This window comes from Carcharhinus amblyrhynchos, chromosome 13 (assembly GCF_965287045.1).
Source record: "Carcharhinus amblyrhynchos chromosome 13, sCarAmb.v2.hapA, whole genome shotgun sequence".
Lineage (NCBI taxonomy): Eukaryota > Metazoa > Chordata > Chondrichthyes > Carcharhiniformes > Carcharhinidae > Carcharhinus > Carcharhinus amblyrhynchos.
Window position 1 is genome coordinate 60272813 of NC_137336.1, and position 13906 is coordinate 60286718.

At 45.5% G+C, this 13906-nt stretch overlaps 1 protein-coding gene across 1 annotated transcript; it reads left to right on the forward strand.

Annotated features, from left to right (window-relative positions):
• The first annotated feature begins 1428 nt into the window (after positions 1 to 1428).
• LOC145351545 (alpha-2Db adrenergic receptor-like) lies at positions 1429 to 2931 on the forward strand. The gene has a single exon (XM_080201140.1). It carries the CDS (start codon positions 1513 to 1515, stop codon positions 2779 to 2781), a length of 1269 nt encoding a protein of 422 aa, XP_080057266.1. The 5' UTR covers positions 1429 to 1512; the 3' UTR covers positions 2782 to 2931.
• The last annotated feature ends 10975 nt before the right edge of the window (positions 2932 to 13906 follow it).

Here is a 13906-nt window from a genome sequence, read left to right on the forward strand (position 1 = left end):
GCCCCCCCCGCGCCCCCCTTGCTTTTCGGCCGGGCTATGGGATCACCTCTTTGCTGGGTTTTTTCTTAGGTGAAGTGCCGTGGGCACAAGTGTATAAAAAAGGGAAGTTGCTGTCACTGTCTTACCTTGACTAAGGCTTGTTTACAAACAAGTGTTCTATACTATCATCGGGCGGCCTGAGGAAATCCGAACAGTTTGTGTGTGTGTGTGCGTGATGTTATTCACAGTGAGCGGATGCACCCGCCTGGAGATTCTTTTCAGTACAAAGGCTTCTTATTTTTGTACATCACAGGAACCGCAGGCTTCTATTCTAATCAGGAAATTGTGAGCGCTCTGATCCCAAGGATCATTTAAGAAAAGATACGGAAGCGGGTCAGAAACATCAATATTTGCACATTGTTAATAACATAAGGTCGGTGTATTAAGCCTTTAGCTGCCAAAACTCCGAGCAATCAGTCTTGTGGCGAGTTCTGCTCCATTCAAATATGTTTATTTCCAATGTTATTATCCAGAATAGTTGTGTGCGCGCTTCCAGACTGATTGGAAATAAATTAAATGCAGCACTGATGTTACAGTCACACTTTTGATTTAAAAAAGTATACATTCCGTGTCCCAGTATGCAGGCAAACTCAATTTGTTCAACTCCAGTGTGGATAGGATCCATACCGACTCTCCATCCCCATCTCTCTCTCACACACACACACAACCCCGAGCCTTCGCAAGCATTGAACTGATGGACTGATTTTTAACAAGCTTACAGCTATTACTAACGCAAAAGATTTAAAAAAATCTACCTATTGTCCTATTTCGGATTTGGAGTTATCGCCTTCAAGTGTTTAATGCAAAACAGCGTCAAATGCAGCAGCGGGAAGTCTTGTTTCAATTCGGTTCCTGATGTAAATAAGGCGAGCTAAAAAAATCATCAGGGTATCGTCAGCAAAGATCTGGGCAACAAATGCTATGTCTTAAGTTGGGATGTGAGCTACAGTGATTCAGTGAGTTCAATCTGCCTTCCTGGAGGAACTCACACTCTCTATTTCAAACTCTCATTATGAGAGAGAGAGAAAGTAAGAGAGATATATCCCCATCCTTGTTCAAGTCGAATACTGGTTGGTTGGCCGATTAAGTTGACGTCAGGGTCTGGGAGCTTTGTAAAGGTAGGGCGGGTAGAGAGAGAGAGGAACAAACTGCCAGAGTTATTCAGGAGCTTTGTGAAAACCCCCTCTTCCTCTTCTCTGCTCACTCTCCAACAAAACAACCCCTCCTAGAGTGAGAGGGGGATAAGAGGCAGAGAGTGGGGGTGCCATCCAGTTGGGATTGTAGCAGCGGATTCCTCTCCCCATCCGCGGGGGGGTGGGGGGGGGGGAGGCTTTGGTCCCTCGATGCCAGCGTTCAGAGCAGGAGGGATGGAGGAAGGGGCGAGGGGAAGGAGGCGAGTGTGGCTGCAGGCGCGGCGGCTGAAGCCAGCAGAGCTGAAAGGTTGCAGAGCGGGCCGGGCAGTGTGATGTGGACATGGAGGAGGTTTGCGGCCAGCCTGCTGACAACCGATCGGGAGAGGGCAATGGCACCGAGTCTGAGAGGCTGCTGCCCCCTCACTACAGCCCGGCGGCCACTGCCCTGGTCAGCCTGGTGGTCACCTTGATCATCCTGCTCACTATAGTGGGCAACATCCTGGTGGTGGTGGCTGTGTTCACCAGCAGAGCTCTGAAACCCCCCCAGAACCTATTCCTGGTGTCACTGGCCTCGGCTGACATCCTGGTGGCTGCCCTGGTCATCCCGTTCTCCCTTGCCAACGAGGTGATGGGCTACTGGTATTTCGGGAGTGTTTGGTGTGGGATCTACCTGGCTCTCGATGTCTTGTTCTGCACTTCTTCCATTGTGCACCTCTGCGCTATCAGCCTGGACAGATACTGGTCAGTAACCCGGGCGGTCGAATATAACCTAAAGAGGACTCCCAAACGCATCAAGTGCATGATTGCAATAGTGTGGCTGATCTCTGCTATCATCTCCTTCCCACCTCTGATCAACATGGACCGCAGTAAGCAAGGCTGCTGTGAACTCAACGACGATACCTGGTACATCCTGTCCTCTTGCATCGTCTCCTTCTTCGCCCCTTGCCTGATCATGATCCTGGTCTACTCCCGAATCTACAGGGTAGCCAAGCAAAGGACCTCGGTGGTGTCGGTGGCCAGGAACGGGGTGGACAGGCAAACCTCGCACTCGGAGACCTGCTTCGCCGGCCAGGGCAAAGTGGACCCCGAGAGCCCCAGCAGTCAGAGTTCGTGCAGCAACCACAGACAGGAGGAGCTGGACGACATCGACCTGGAGGAAAGCTTCTCCTCGGAGTCCAAGGCCAGGGGCTCCCGGGGCCTTGAACCCAGCAAGGTGCACCCGCCTGGCTCCTGCCCCCCGGCAGCCCAGCACAGCCGCTTCTCCCGGGCCAGCAGCAGGATGCCCCAGTCGTTCCTGGAGTCCAGGAGACGGCCCGTCTCCAAACTCAGCAAGAGCAAAGTGGCTCAGCTGAGGGAGAAGCGCTTCACCTTTGTCCTGGCTGTAGTGATCGGGGTCTTTGTGCTGTGTTGGTTCCCCTTCTTCTTCACCTACAGTCTGAAAGCCATCTGCAGGGAGAACTGCTCTGTGCCAGACCCCCTCTTTAACTTTTTCTTCTGGATTGGCTATTGCAACAGTTCCTTAAACCCCATCATCTACACTATCTTCAACAGGGACTTCCGAAAGGCCTTCAAAAAAATCATCTTCAAAACCAATAAACGTCCCGTATAATAGTCGTATGTAAAATCGGATGTGTTAGGTGTGTGTGTATGTGTGTGCGTGAGTATTATCATGTGTATTTGCTGTTTATCTATATATTTAAACAGTTAAAAAAAAGCTCATGTTAATATAATAAACGTTATTAACAGATAAAAATGTTCCTAATCCTGCATGTGATCTTTTCTCAAAGACAGCGGACTGAGAATTTGACTTTTAAGTCGGTTTTGTATAGGGACTGACTGACACGAGGCACCCACACTTCAATTTATGCCATTGCATGGTGTATCTGTATTGAAAAGAAAATTTCCCCAGCAGCCCCTTTTCAAAGCAATGGTGATAGACTGTAAAAGATTGTGCGTGGGACAGATGTGTAATATGTATGAAGAGTAAGCATGCCGAGTTCTTGTACAATACCCATCATGGATTATAATAATGCTAATTAATCATACATTCTAATATTGGGTTACCGAATCCTTCCACGATGTTATTTATGATTCACCCCTTCCTAGGGATATCAGAGTACTAGCGGTTAGTGTCAAAATAAATTTGTGCTGAAGTGGATTTATAAATGTTTGGTCATCTGTCATGTATATCAATCAACAGATTGCTATTAGTGACAGATATCACTATGCCCATGTAAGCCACATTAAGTAAATTGAGTTTTCACAGTACAATTAAAAACAATGGGATAATAAAGGGTTTTCCCTCTGAAGCTACAAGATTTTGGAATTAGTTATTATGCTGTGCATTGTTAGCCATAGCTTAACATATCTCTTTGAAACCCCTTAATGACTGTTAAAGCTCAATTAAGTTAATTTGTTCAAATACATTAAGCTCTGGCACAGAAATATTGCACAGCATAATTTCCAGCCTCCAAACTATGACTTGTGATCCTGCTTTACTTACAGGTCAGTTGGCCATTCCCTTTCTCAATTATTCTCAATCAGAGTCTTGACTGATTTAAATTAGATTTTCTTGCTGAAGAACAGCACTTGCAAAACCTTAAATCTGTAAATGAAATGTGACTGAATTGTAAAATGTCTTGTACAAAGCAATGTTCCCTGGAGCAAAAGGGTGAACATGTCCTTATGTTATCTGATTGGAGGGAAAAAAGAAAATCGGCATCGTAAGTGTTTCACACTGTCAGCTTTTCTTGACGTGTTTTCAGATTTGCCATTTGCCTGACTATAAGTTTCCACAAAGAGGTACTGCCATTCATTGTAGCTTCAACCAATTATGGGGATTGCAGCTTTTGTAAGACAAAAATGTTTGCTGATAATAGTGGCACAGCAGCACAGTGATAAGCACTGATGCCTCTGCTCCAGAGATGTGGCTTCAGGTGGCTGTGTGGAGTGTGCACATTTTCCCTGTGTCTGCGTGGGTTTCTTCTGGTGTTCCAGTTTTCTCTCACACTAAAATGTGTGGGTTAGGGTGCTAAATTGCCCCTTTCTGTCGGGGGGAATTAGCTGGATAAATACATGGAGTTACGAGGATTTGTCCTGAATGGGATTGTTGTCAATACAGCCTTCATGGGCTGAATGGTCTCCTTTTGAAGTGTAGGGATTCTAAAATTCTAGTCTATCGTATTTTGTATTTCTGGTGTGCAGAATGCTCCAATTATGCAAGTGCACTCAATCTGGGCAAGTTGAATACTTTACATGTTAACACAATGATTTTCATTTGTACAAAGCAACTTCCAATTTGCAAAACTTCTCACCAGTGTAATAGAATCCATCAGCACACATCTATCGATATAATTTCGATACCTTGCATAGATGCTAGCATTAAATTCATTTGGATGATCATAGATCATTGAAGGTGGCCGAACAGATTGGGAGAGCCGTTGTTAAAGCATACAATACCCCAAGCTTTATTAATAGGGGCATCAAGTATATGAGCAAGGAGGTTATATTAAAATTATAAAACATTGGTTTGACCTCAACTATAGTATGGTGTCCAGTTTTAGAAAAGATGTGAAAGCATTATATGGATTGCAGAAAAGTTTCACGAGAATGGTTCCAGGGATGAGGAACTTCAGTAATGGATAGATTGGAGAAGCTGGTGTTGTTCTTCTTGGAGAAGAGAAGACTGAGTGGAGGTTTGACAGAGGTGTTCAAAATGATGAGGGGGAGTAAATGCTGTTCCCGTTGGTGTAAGGATCAAAAACAAGAGGGTGCAGATTTAAGGTAACTGGCGAAAGGAGCAACAGAGGTGCGAGCAACTTTTTTGCACCCTGGAATGCATTGCCTGAGGGTTTGGTTCAGGGAGTTTCAACCAAATTAATCAAGACTGAATCAGATTATTATCTGAAAAGGAAGAGTGTGCAGGATTGCAGGGAGAAGGTGAGCGGGGGAGAGGAGGAATGGTAAAAGGCTTATAGCTCATTCGAAGGGCTGATGCAGACACAGTGGGCCGAATGTGATTCTGTGATTAACATATACTAAAATATTCGATGAGGAATTTGTGGGGAACTTCTTTATTCAGAGTGATAAGATTGTGAAACTTTAAACCAATTCTTTCTGATTGAGGCAAATGGCATCTATTGCATTTAAGGGGAAGCTGTATAGCTATGTGAGAGAGAAAGGGATAGGAAGATATTTTGATGGGATGAGAAGAAAAAGGATGGGAGATGGGAGGAGAGTCTTGTGGAGCATATACACTGGTATAGAGTAGATGGACCACAGGCCCTGTTGCTATGTATCAAAATTCAATGTTAATGTATGTACATAAATATGTTACAGAATTTAAAAGCACACTTGGTGTTTCTCCAAGGAGCTCAATAACAGTATGACAAAAATCCAGCTAATCCTTAAGAATTAAAATAATTTCTTTCCTGCCTTCAACATCAAAGAGGATTAGAGTTTAGGGAGATGGCATGTGTATATTTCTCAGGTGCTGACTGTGTAAATTTACTACACCAATATCAGATTCCCAACTGTCCTTGGAACAAAGTCGCTTTGGATATTGACGTCAGTGCTGAGATTGGACATTGGGGTCTAGTGCTGCGGGAGGGGGATGGTGCTGAAAAGGAGGTGCAGGGAAGGAGGCAATAATGAGAAATCAAGAGACTCAGAAATAATTTGCATATGTGACATTTTAAAGAGAGATGAAATATGAACAAGTTTTTTTTAAACCCTCCAGTCTAATCACAACAGATTTGGTCCCTGTTTTCTTTCAGAAGATTCTTGGATTTATTCTGTCAAACCTATGTAGTGATGAAGACTTTTCACACAACAATTTTATGTGCAATTTGTTGTTAATGTGTCATATTTGTTATCTACAATTGTGGTTTGGCTATAAACCCGCTGTCAGTGACATGAGGCAACAGTAAAACAGTGAAAATATTAACTATACAAAAATCTGGCTGTTTAGTCAAAGTTGCAAGTTAATTACTTTAGGATATTTGAATTATCAGAATTAAAAACAGACAGAGGCAGAAAATATTAACTGCTGGTTAACATCTAGCAAATTAATTAGCATTTTTGTGTTGCAACAAATATTGCAGAGAAATCAAAACCGAGAATCAAACATTCTGTGGAAATCAGTGAAATGAAATGCTCATAATAATTCACTTTTTCCTTTGAAAGTAGTTTATATAAAATGTAGTTTTGGTTTTAATAGTCTGTCTATTAGACAAAGGCAAGAATGGTTTGTAATTGTGACTCACCATTGAAATGGAAGAGGTTAAAGAACAAAAAATGGGATTGAACTTGTTGTGGACAGATGACATGAAACAAGCAATGAAATTATTGAAATAGCCTGACATTGCTGTGAAATTACTTTTACAGTGGTATTCCAGATTTAGAGCAGGCTTATGAATCAACAGTGAAGGAATAATCATTGACAGTGTAATGGAGTAGGACTTTTTCTCAAAGAAATTCATTGTGGAAGTACATTATCTCTCTCCACTGCACAAAATTGAAATGTATACTGATTTATATTTACAACTTTTTCACACCCTGTGTGGAGAGGACCCGGAATGCATTGCCTGAGGGTTTGGTTCAGGAAGTTTCAACCAAATCAATCAAGATTGTTTCAGATTATTATCTGAAAAGGAAGAGTGTGCAGGGTTTCAGGGAGAAGGTGAGCGGGGGAGACTTTTGCCTCCCCACCAAAAGAGATTAAGTTTTCTACCAGTCACAACAGAACTGGTAAACCATCTCAGCAAAACTTTGTCCAACATGGCCAGAAAGATTGCAGCATATATTTGGCATAGCCATCGTATCTGTCTACTTATTTACCATTCTGTTCATAAATCTGTCTAATTGCATTTACTTGACAATTCTTTTGCTTCCTCATTCTTCATTTACCTGCCCACTGATCAATGCATACATTTTTGCCTCTCAGTTTGCGTGCCTGTTTATACTGCTTTGTAAGTCAGTTCATCATTGGTCTATTTACCTCTACATTGTCCCACTATCTGTGGGTTTAAAGTTACATCTAATTTGAGCACACTTCCAATACAAGCAAGTAACCTAGATACAAAAATCTTGACCCCAGCACAAAATGCTTTCTAATTCCCAACCCTAAATGTCTGGCACATTCAAGCATGAGAGAAACTTGAAAATGCAACAGTGTCGACAATGTGTACAATTGAAATATTCAATGATTATCTCTTCTGGCTGCAGTGTGTATGAATTGTGACCCACCTCTTAGCAAATTCAGCTGAGCTGTAAAGAACATATTGCAACACTGTTACATCCTTGTGCAGCAATCATGATAGTCGGATGAGCTGTGCTAAATGAGGAAGGAGTTCTAAGAAGCCTCTGTTACTTAACGGCAGTAGTGTTTGATTGTACAAAGAAGGATTCCTGATTATGCAATTGTGAGTCATCAGTACATAACGTGTAATAGACACTATGCTGTGAAAATGATCATGTTTTAATTTCTGACCTTAACTTGTGCTATTGAGTTGAGAATTGCAACAACAACATTTTTTTTATCTCTATCATCCTCATCAGTGCTTATTTTCTGTTATATATTTTAAATGCTTAACGGAGGAGTATATTGCTCACAGTGTAAACTTTCTAAAAAGGAAATTTCTGTACTGCAAATGGTGTAACTTAGCTATTCCTTGTCATAATTTAGAATTGCACATTGAAAGTAGATATTTATGTGCCTCTTCGGTGATTTAGATGTATAAGAAGTAAGTTAATGTAGCAGTAGAGTCAGAATCTCACCTGAGGAAGGTGGCCCACACAAATTGCTTGCTTTAAAACTGTTAGACAGCAGCTCAACATAGTAACAAGAGAAAATTTAAAACAGAGGTAAGTGGACAGATATCTCCCTGATGAGGGATTGATTATAAAACAAATCAGTAGGATTTAACAGTCATTACATTGACTATTAGGTTTGTGCCACAACTATTTATACAATGAGGTCCCAGGCCCAGTTATCCTGCTAGGGAGAGAACCCAGAATAATCTCTGAATCCCTCCTTCACATGTCCGAGCACCCAGTTACAGAGCAAGTATTCCCATCCAAAGCCAACAGTTTGCCTTCACTCAATTGCAATTAAGGCTTCCCTTGATTCAATTAAAGGCTACCAGGTTATTCACAGATGTTTTGACCTTATTCTTTAAGTACTTGCATAAATTAAGAGGTTAGTAGCATGATGCATATTGTCACAGATAAGGGAAAGAGGTAGAAAGAGTGGTAAAGAGTGACAGAACAGGTACTTACAGATGCAAAGTGAATGTTAGAGAAAAAAACACTTTTCATCAAAGTGATTTTATTTTTTCAATGATTCTGCAATACATTGTCTCTTGGCTTGGAGAAGTAATGTTTAGTGTGCAAAGATCAAAGACTTAAAGAATTATAATGCTTGATGAATGAAATTCTAGATCAGCACTATAAACACATAACTTCTTTGTGGACAGATCTATGTTAAAACAATAGATGTTAAGATTAGCAAATCCTAAACGTTACATTTTCATCAGTAAAGTTTCTGCCTCCGCTCAAAAATATTATTGAAATTGAGTGAGTGATATTTGTGCTATAATGCTCACATGGCACTGTAAAGAATATCTTCAGTTATTACCAACGTTGAAAACAAAAGATTGCAATTTCATACACAAGACTCCTGCTGATCCAGGAGATTCTCTAAGATTAAGCTAAGTGTTCACTCCAAATGTCTTTGTTTATCTTGAGGTAAAGACATCCTTACTCTCAGTCTGCATTCTGCCACAGCTCACCAGTTGAGTCGAGAACTGTTTATTTTTACTGACTATCCATCCATTCCTGAGCATTTTTAATAACTTTGTTTGGCCATGTTTGAGCGTTCATTATTTTGGAGAAAGGAACCGGCTGGAAATATCAAGTCTCTCATGCTTTGATTGCAATTAAAGTTCAGTTGCCTAGAGACCATCTTTTATGTTATTAATTGCTCAAATGCCACAGCTAGTGTCTCCAGCAGAATTATAACACACATGTGCGCACCAGCTGGTGGAGATGCTTTACAAAAAGCAATATATATTTCCTAAGCCATTTTGTGAGCAATATTTCACTGTGAGAAATGGATCTGTGTAAGTGAAAAATCACAACCCACCAGTGATGGGCTGTATTATGTAGGTATCCTGCAAAAGAATTGATGGTTAATATTTTGTGATGTTGATTCTGTTCCTTCACAAGAGCCAAGCTTCATGACGTCTGCCAGACAGCATTATCCATAAGTTACAGTCTTTCCCCAGTTGTGCCAATGTGTCTTCCTCACCTTACTGGTTCCTATGTACATTTATTAAGTACAGGCAGTCTTTACGATGCTCAAGTTATGATGAATGGCACTTACAATGTTTATAAATTGACAATCCATCCACTGCATTAAACATTGTTATTACAAAATATTTTAACAGTGAATACAAGGTTTGTACTCACAACTATTTCGTAGAATCAATAATCTTAGAGTCATAGAATCCTACAGAATGGCAGAAAGAGGCCATTCAGCCCATCGAGTCCACACTGACCACAAACCCACCCAGGCCTACCCCCATAACCCCATGCATTTACCCTATCTAGCCCACTGACACTCAGGACCCTATTTTACCATTTTAATCCAAACTGTTGGACAGACTTGAAACTGGGAATGTTTCAGATCCAGCTCTTAGTCTGGTTCTTAGGCGCCCCCATACACACTCTGCCTGAAAAAATAGCAGCAATTCTGCACCATGCTGCAGAAGCCTATGGGTGGGGCCTAATGCACCCAAAACCCTGCAGTTCCGATTGGAGCCTTCAACTGCACATGTGCAGTAAAGAAAATAGAAAAATGTTTCCCTGCCACATCACTCCTGGGTCGGATAACGCCTCCCCCCTGGCCACAGGGACATTGTTCAAGCCCCACAACATGACTGTCCCCCTTATCCCCCCACCCCCACACTACCCAGACTGATTGTGGCTCCCTGCCCCCTTCCCCCCCACCGATCGCATGCAAAATGGCAGCAGACCCCCCTGCACCGCCACTGATCACATGCAGAGTGGCAACGAACCCTTCCCTCCCATCAATCACACGCAGAGTGGCAGTGGACCCCCCATGCTCCCCGCCTCCTTCCCTCCCCACCAAAGAGCCATTGACTCACTTGCTTCTCCCCTTCACCAGTGAGCCACGTGACCTACCTTCCTTCCCCCTACCACCCCCCATCACCGATCTGAGTCAGAGAGCCGTCGTAAGGCAGGAATTTATCTCCTTAGTAGCTGGCCTGCCCAAATCGGACCTTTGCGGACCATGTCTGTTTCGTACTGAATCTGGATGGGCAAGGATGATGGTAAAGGGGGAAGTGCCGGTAAGTTTGGGCATGCAGTCCGTTAAGTCAATTTAAATGCATGCAAATACATTTAAATTGTTGTTGCGCCAGTTTCGGGTGCATCCCGATGGTGGCCATTTTTGGCCATTGGTAAAGGGGGGGAAGAGCAGAGACGGGCATGGATCACGCTACTGGCCTCATGCCCGACTTTATCAAGTTTTCGCACCTGTAAACGGGCACTAGCTGATGGTAAACTGGGAGTATTTCAGATCCGACTTTTAGACCCGTTCTCCGACACCCCCATACTCACTCTGCCTGCAAAAAAAATCAGCGATTCTGAATTGCGCTGCACAAGCCTGTGGGCGGGGCTTATCACACCCGAAACTCCGCTGCTCCAATCGGCGCCTCCAACTGCGCATGCATGCTCACTAAAAGAAGATAGAATGCTGCTCCACTACCACATGGCACCCGGGCCGGATAATTCCACCCCCCACTGGCCCCACAGATATTGCCCCACTCCCACAACATTACTGATACATACCCTTATCCCCCCACTTCCTCTGCCACCCAGACCGATCACAGCCCCTTCCTATCTTTCCCCCAACGACCTCAGGCAGAGTGACAGCGGACCACCCACTTCCCCCTCACTCATCTCAGACAGAGTGGCAGCAGACCCTCCCTTCCCCCTCACTCATCTCACGCAGGGAGATCCCCTCTCCACCCTACCTATCAGGCATGGTGATCCCCTCCCGCACAAGGCCCCCATCTTCTCCGGACTCTGATGGCTGTGTGACACCTCCCTCTCTCCTGTCCCCAATCAGTGAGGCACTCACCCACCACCCGCCCCCTGCCCATCAGCATACCTACACGTGCTCACTTGCCTTCCATTCAAAGCTAACAAGCAAATGGCATGTAACTCACTGGAATACTCTGCCAAACTGCCTGCAGCTGATCTGCCCTAATGACGGGCAGCTCCATTAAAAACTCAAAAATGGACAGGCAGGCAGCCATTCCTGCACAAAATGCGTGCACGGCCACCTCCCCAATTCTCTGAGGGTGACCTGGAGAGGTTGCTGGATGCAGCAGAGATGAGGTGGGCCATCCTCTTCCCCCCTCCAAGGAGGACGCAGACCAAAGGGGGCTGATGACAATGCCACTTGGGAGAAAGTCGCCACCTCGGTCAGTGCCAGGACTCTGGGTCCCCTGAACCGGGAAGCAGTGCCGGAGAAAAGTCAATGACCTCATCTGTGCAATAAGGGCGAGTGCTGAACCCCGTTTTGCATCTTCCCCCAGATTTCCCCAGATCCTCCCATCCCCAGCACCCTGCATGCTTCTAGCTCCTGACCCCCAAGCACCTCCTTCCTTTCCCCACAATGAGCCCCACTGTGCTTACCGTCTAAGGGCCATCGCCTGATGCTCTGCATGAGTCACGCCACCATTTCTTTCACAGCTCCTTCTGTCTCCACAGGAAGACCGAGCACAACACCCGTGAGAGGACAAAGGCAGGGGGTGGTGAGCCAGATCTCTATGTCCTCCCCCCCCCTTTGAGGAGTGGGTGCTGGAGATCTCCAGAGAAGGAGAGATGCAAGCTGTCAGTGACAGCATGCCTGGGCTGCGTCAAGACGTGAGCACCTCTCATTCCTTCGATCACTTTGAGGCAACTTCTCAAGGGCACGAGTTTCGGGTGTGAGGGGCAAGGTTTAAAGGAGATGTACGAGGTATGTTTATTTGCAGAGAGAGGGTGGTGTGTGCCTGGAACTCGCTGCCGGGAGAGGTTGTGGATGCAGATATGATAGTGACCTTTAAGGGGCATCTTTACAGCTATGTGAATGGGATGGGAATAGAGACGTACGGTCCCCGGAAGGGTAGGGGGTTACAAATCAGATGGGCAGCCTGGTCACTTCAGGCTTGTAGGGCCAAAGGACCTGTCCCTGTGATATAATTTTCTTCGTTCTTTGTTCTATGTTCAATGGGGACTTTTGAATCATCTGTTCAGCATTCCAGATTCCTCTCCCTGCCTTGCACTTAGCCTTGTGTCCTGTGTTGCAGGGACAGATCCGGATGCCCCGGGGCCTTCTGGAATCCAGGCCCCTACTGCAGCTCCCGCCCTTCCTGGTCCAGACAACTCAGACGAGTCCTCAGAGAACGCGAGTGAAGGGACTTCTGAAGGTGGCACCATTTTGGTGTCAGCTGTCACCTCACAACTCACCATCCCACATACTGACACACGTCGGTGGGTCCAGTTAGTGTGAGGCTTCTGGTCACTCTCTGGTCTGTACGATACATCTGATAATGTACATCGGGTGGAGGAGAGAACATCCAAGGCGGGGGCCTGCTGGAGGAAGGCTTGATAGCAACACTGAACCAATTGCGAGGCTGTTGGGAGGAGTCCCAAAGCTTTCAGGTGGACCAGCTATTGCCTGTCTTGCGTGCTTCCCAGGCCAACACTGCAAGTCTGGCATCTGCAGTGGAAAGCCTGGGACAGGGGATCCTCACCATGAGTGGCAGGCTCCAAGTAATGGCCAAGTCACAGCAGGCCACAGCAGGGTACCAGAGGGCCATGGTCGAGTCACAGTGGGTCACAGCTGAGGGACTGAACAGGCTTCTCGAGATTCTGCAACTCATGGCTGAAAGGCCCGAGAGCTTGCAGGAGATCCAGGGGGACAGCGCTGAGACACAGCGGGCTATGGCAACAGCCATTGAGAACATGGCCTGGTCTTAGAGGGCCACGGCTGAGGGCCTGTAGAGCATGGCCCAGTCTCAGAGGGTCATGGTTGAGGGCTTGCAGAGCCTGGCCCAGTCTCAAAGAGCCACGGCCAAGGGCTTACAGAGCATGGCCCAGTCTCAGAGGGCACTTGCTGCGGCCATTGGGAGATGGCTTCCAACTCAAGTGGCCATCGCAGAGGACTCAACCACCATGGGTATGACGCAGATGGTCCTCCAGGACTGGCAGATGATGCTGGAGGTTCTGGAGCTCACTGCAGAAGCACTACCATCCCAATGAGTGACCCAGGTGTCCACAGGAACCCCAAGGGAGGAGGAAGGGCTTGAGCCCATGCCAGAGTCTTCTAGCCACAAGACTGTGGCTACACCTTCTGACTTCCCTTTCCTGACACCGGAGTATTTCAGGGGAAGTGGGATGAAGAGGGTGTCATGGAAACATCCCAGACACTTGGAAGCAGGCCAGGGCCATCAAGATCCAGACTTTCAGCAGACTTCCGCCACGTGCATCACAGGCCACAGAGGCGCGTTAGGCAACTGGCCCCCTCCATCCCCCTCCCCGATGTACATTCTGGGGAGTCACTGAGACGTAGTGGTAGGCCCGTAAGGTTAGGAAGTTGTAGTTGCACTGAGATGGCATGGTAAGGGCTGCACTAGTTAGAAAGATATTTAAGTACCTTA

Bases quoted from the DNA above. Each gene is read 5' to 3' on its own strand.
- LOC145351545 (XM_080201140.1), top strand. From the start codon at position 1,513: ATGGAGGAGGTTTGCGGCCAGCCTGCTGACAACCGATCGGGAGAGGGC.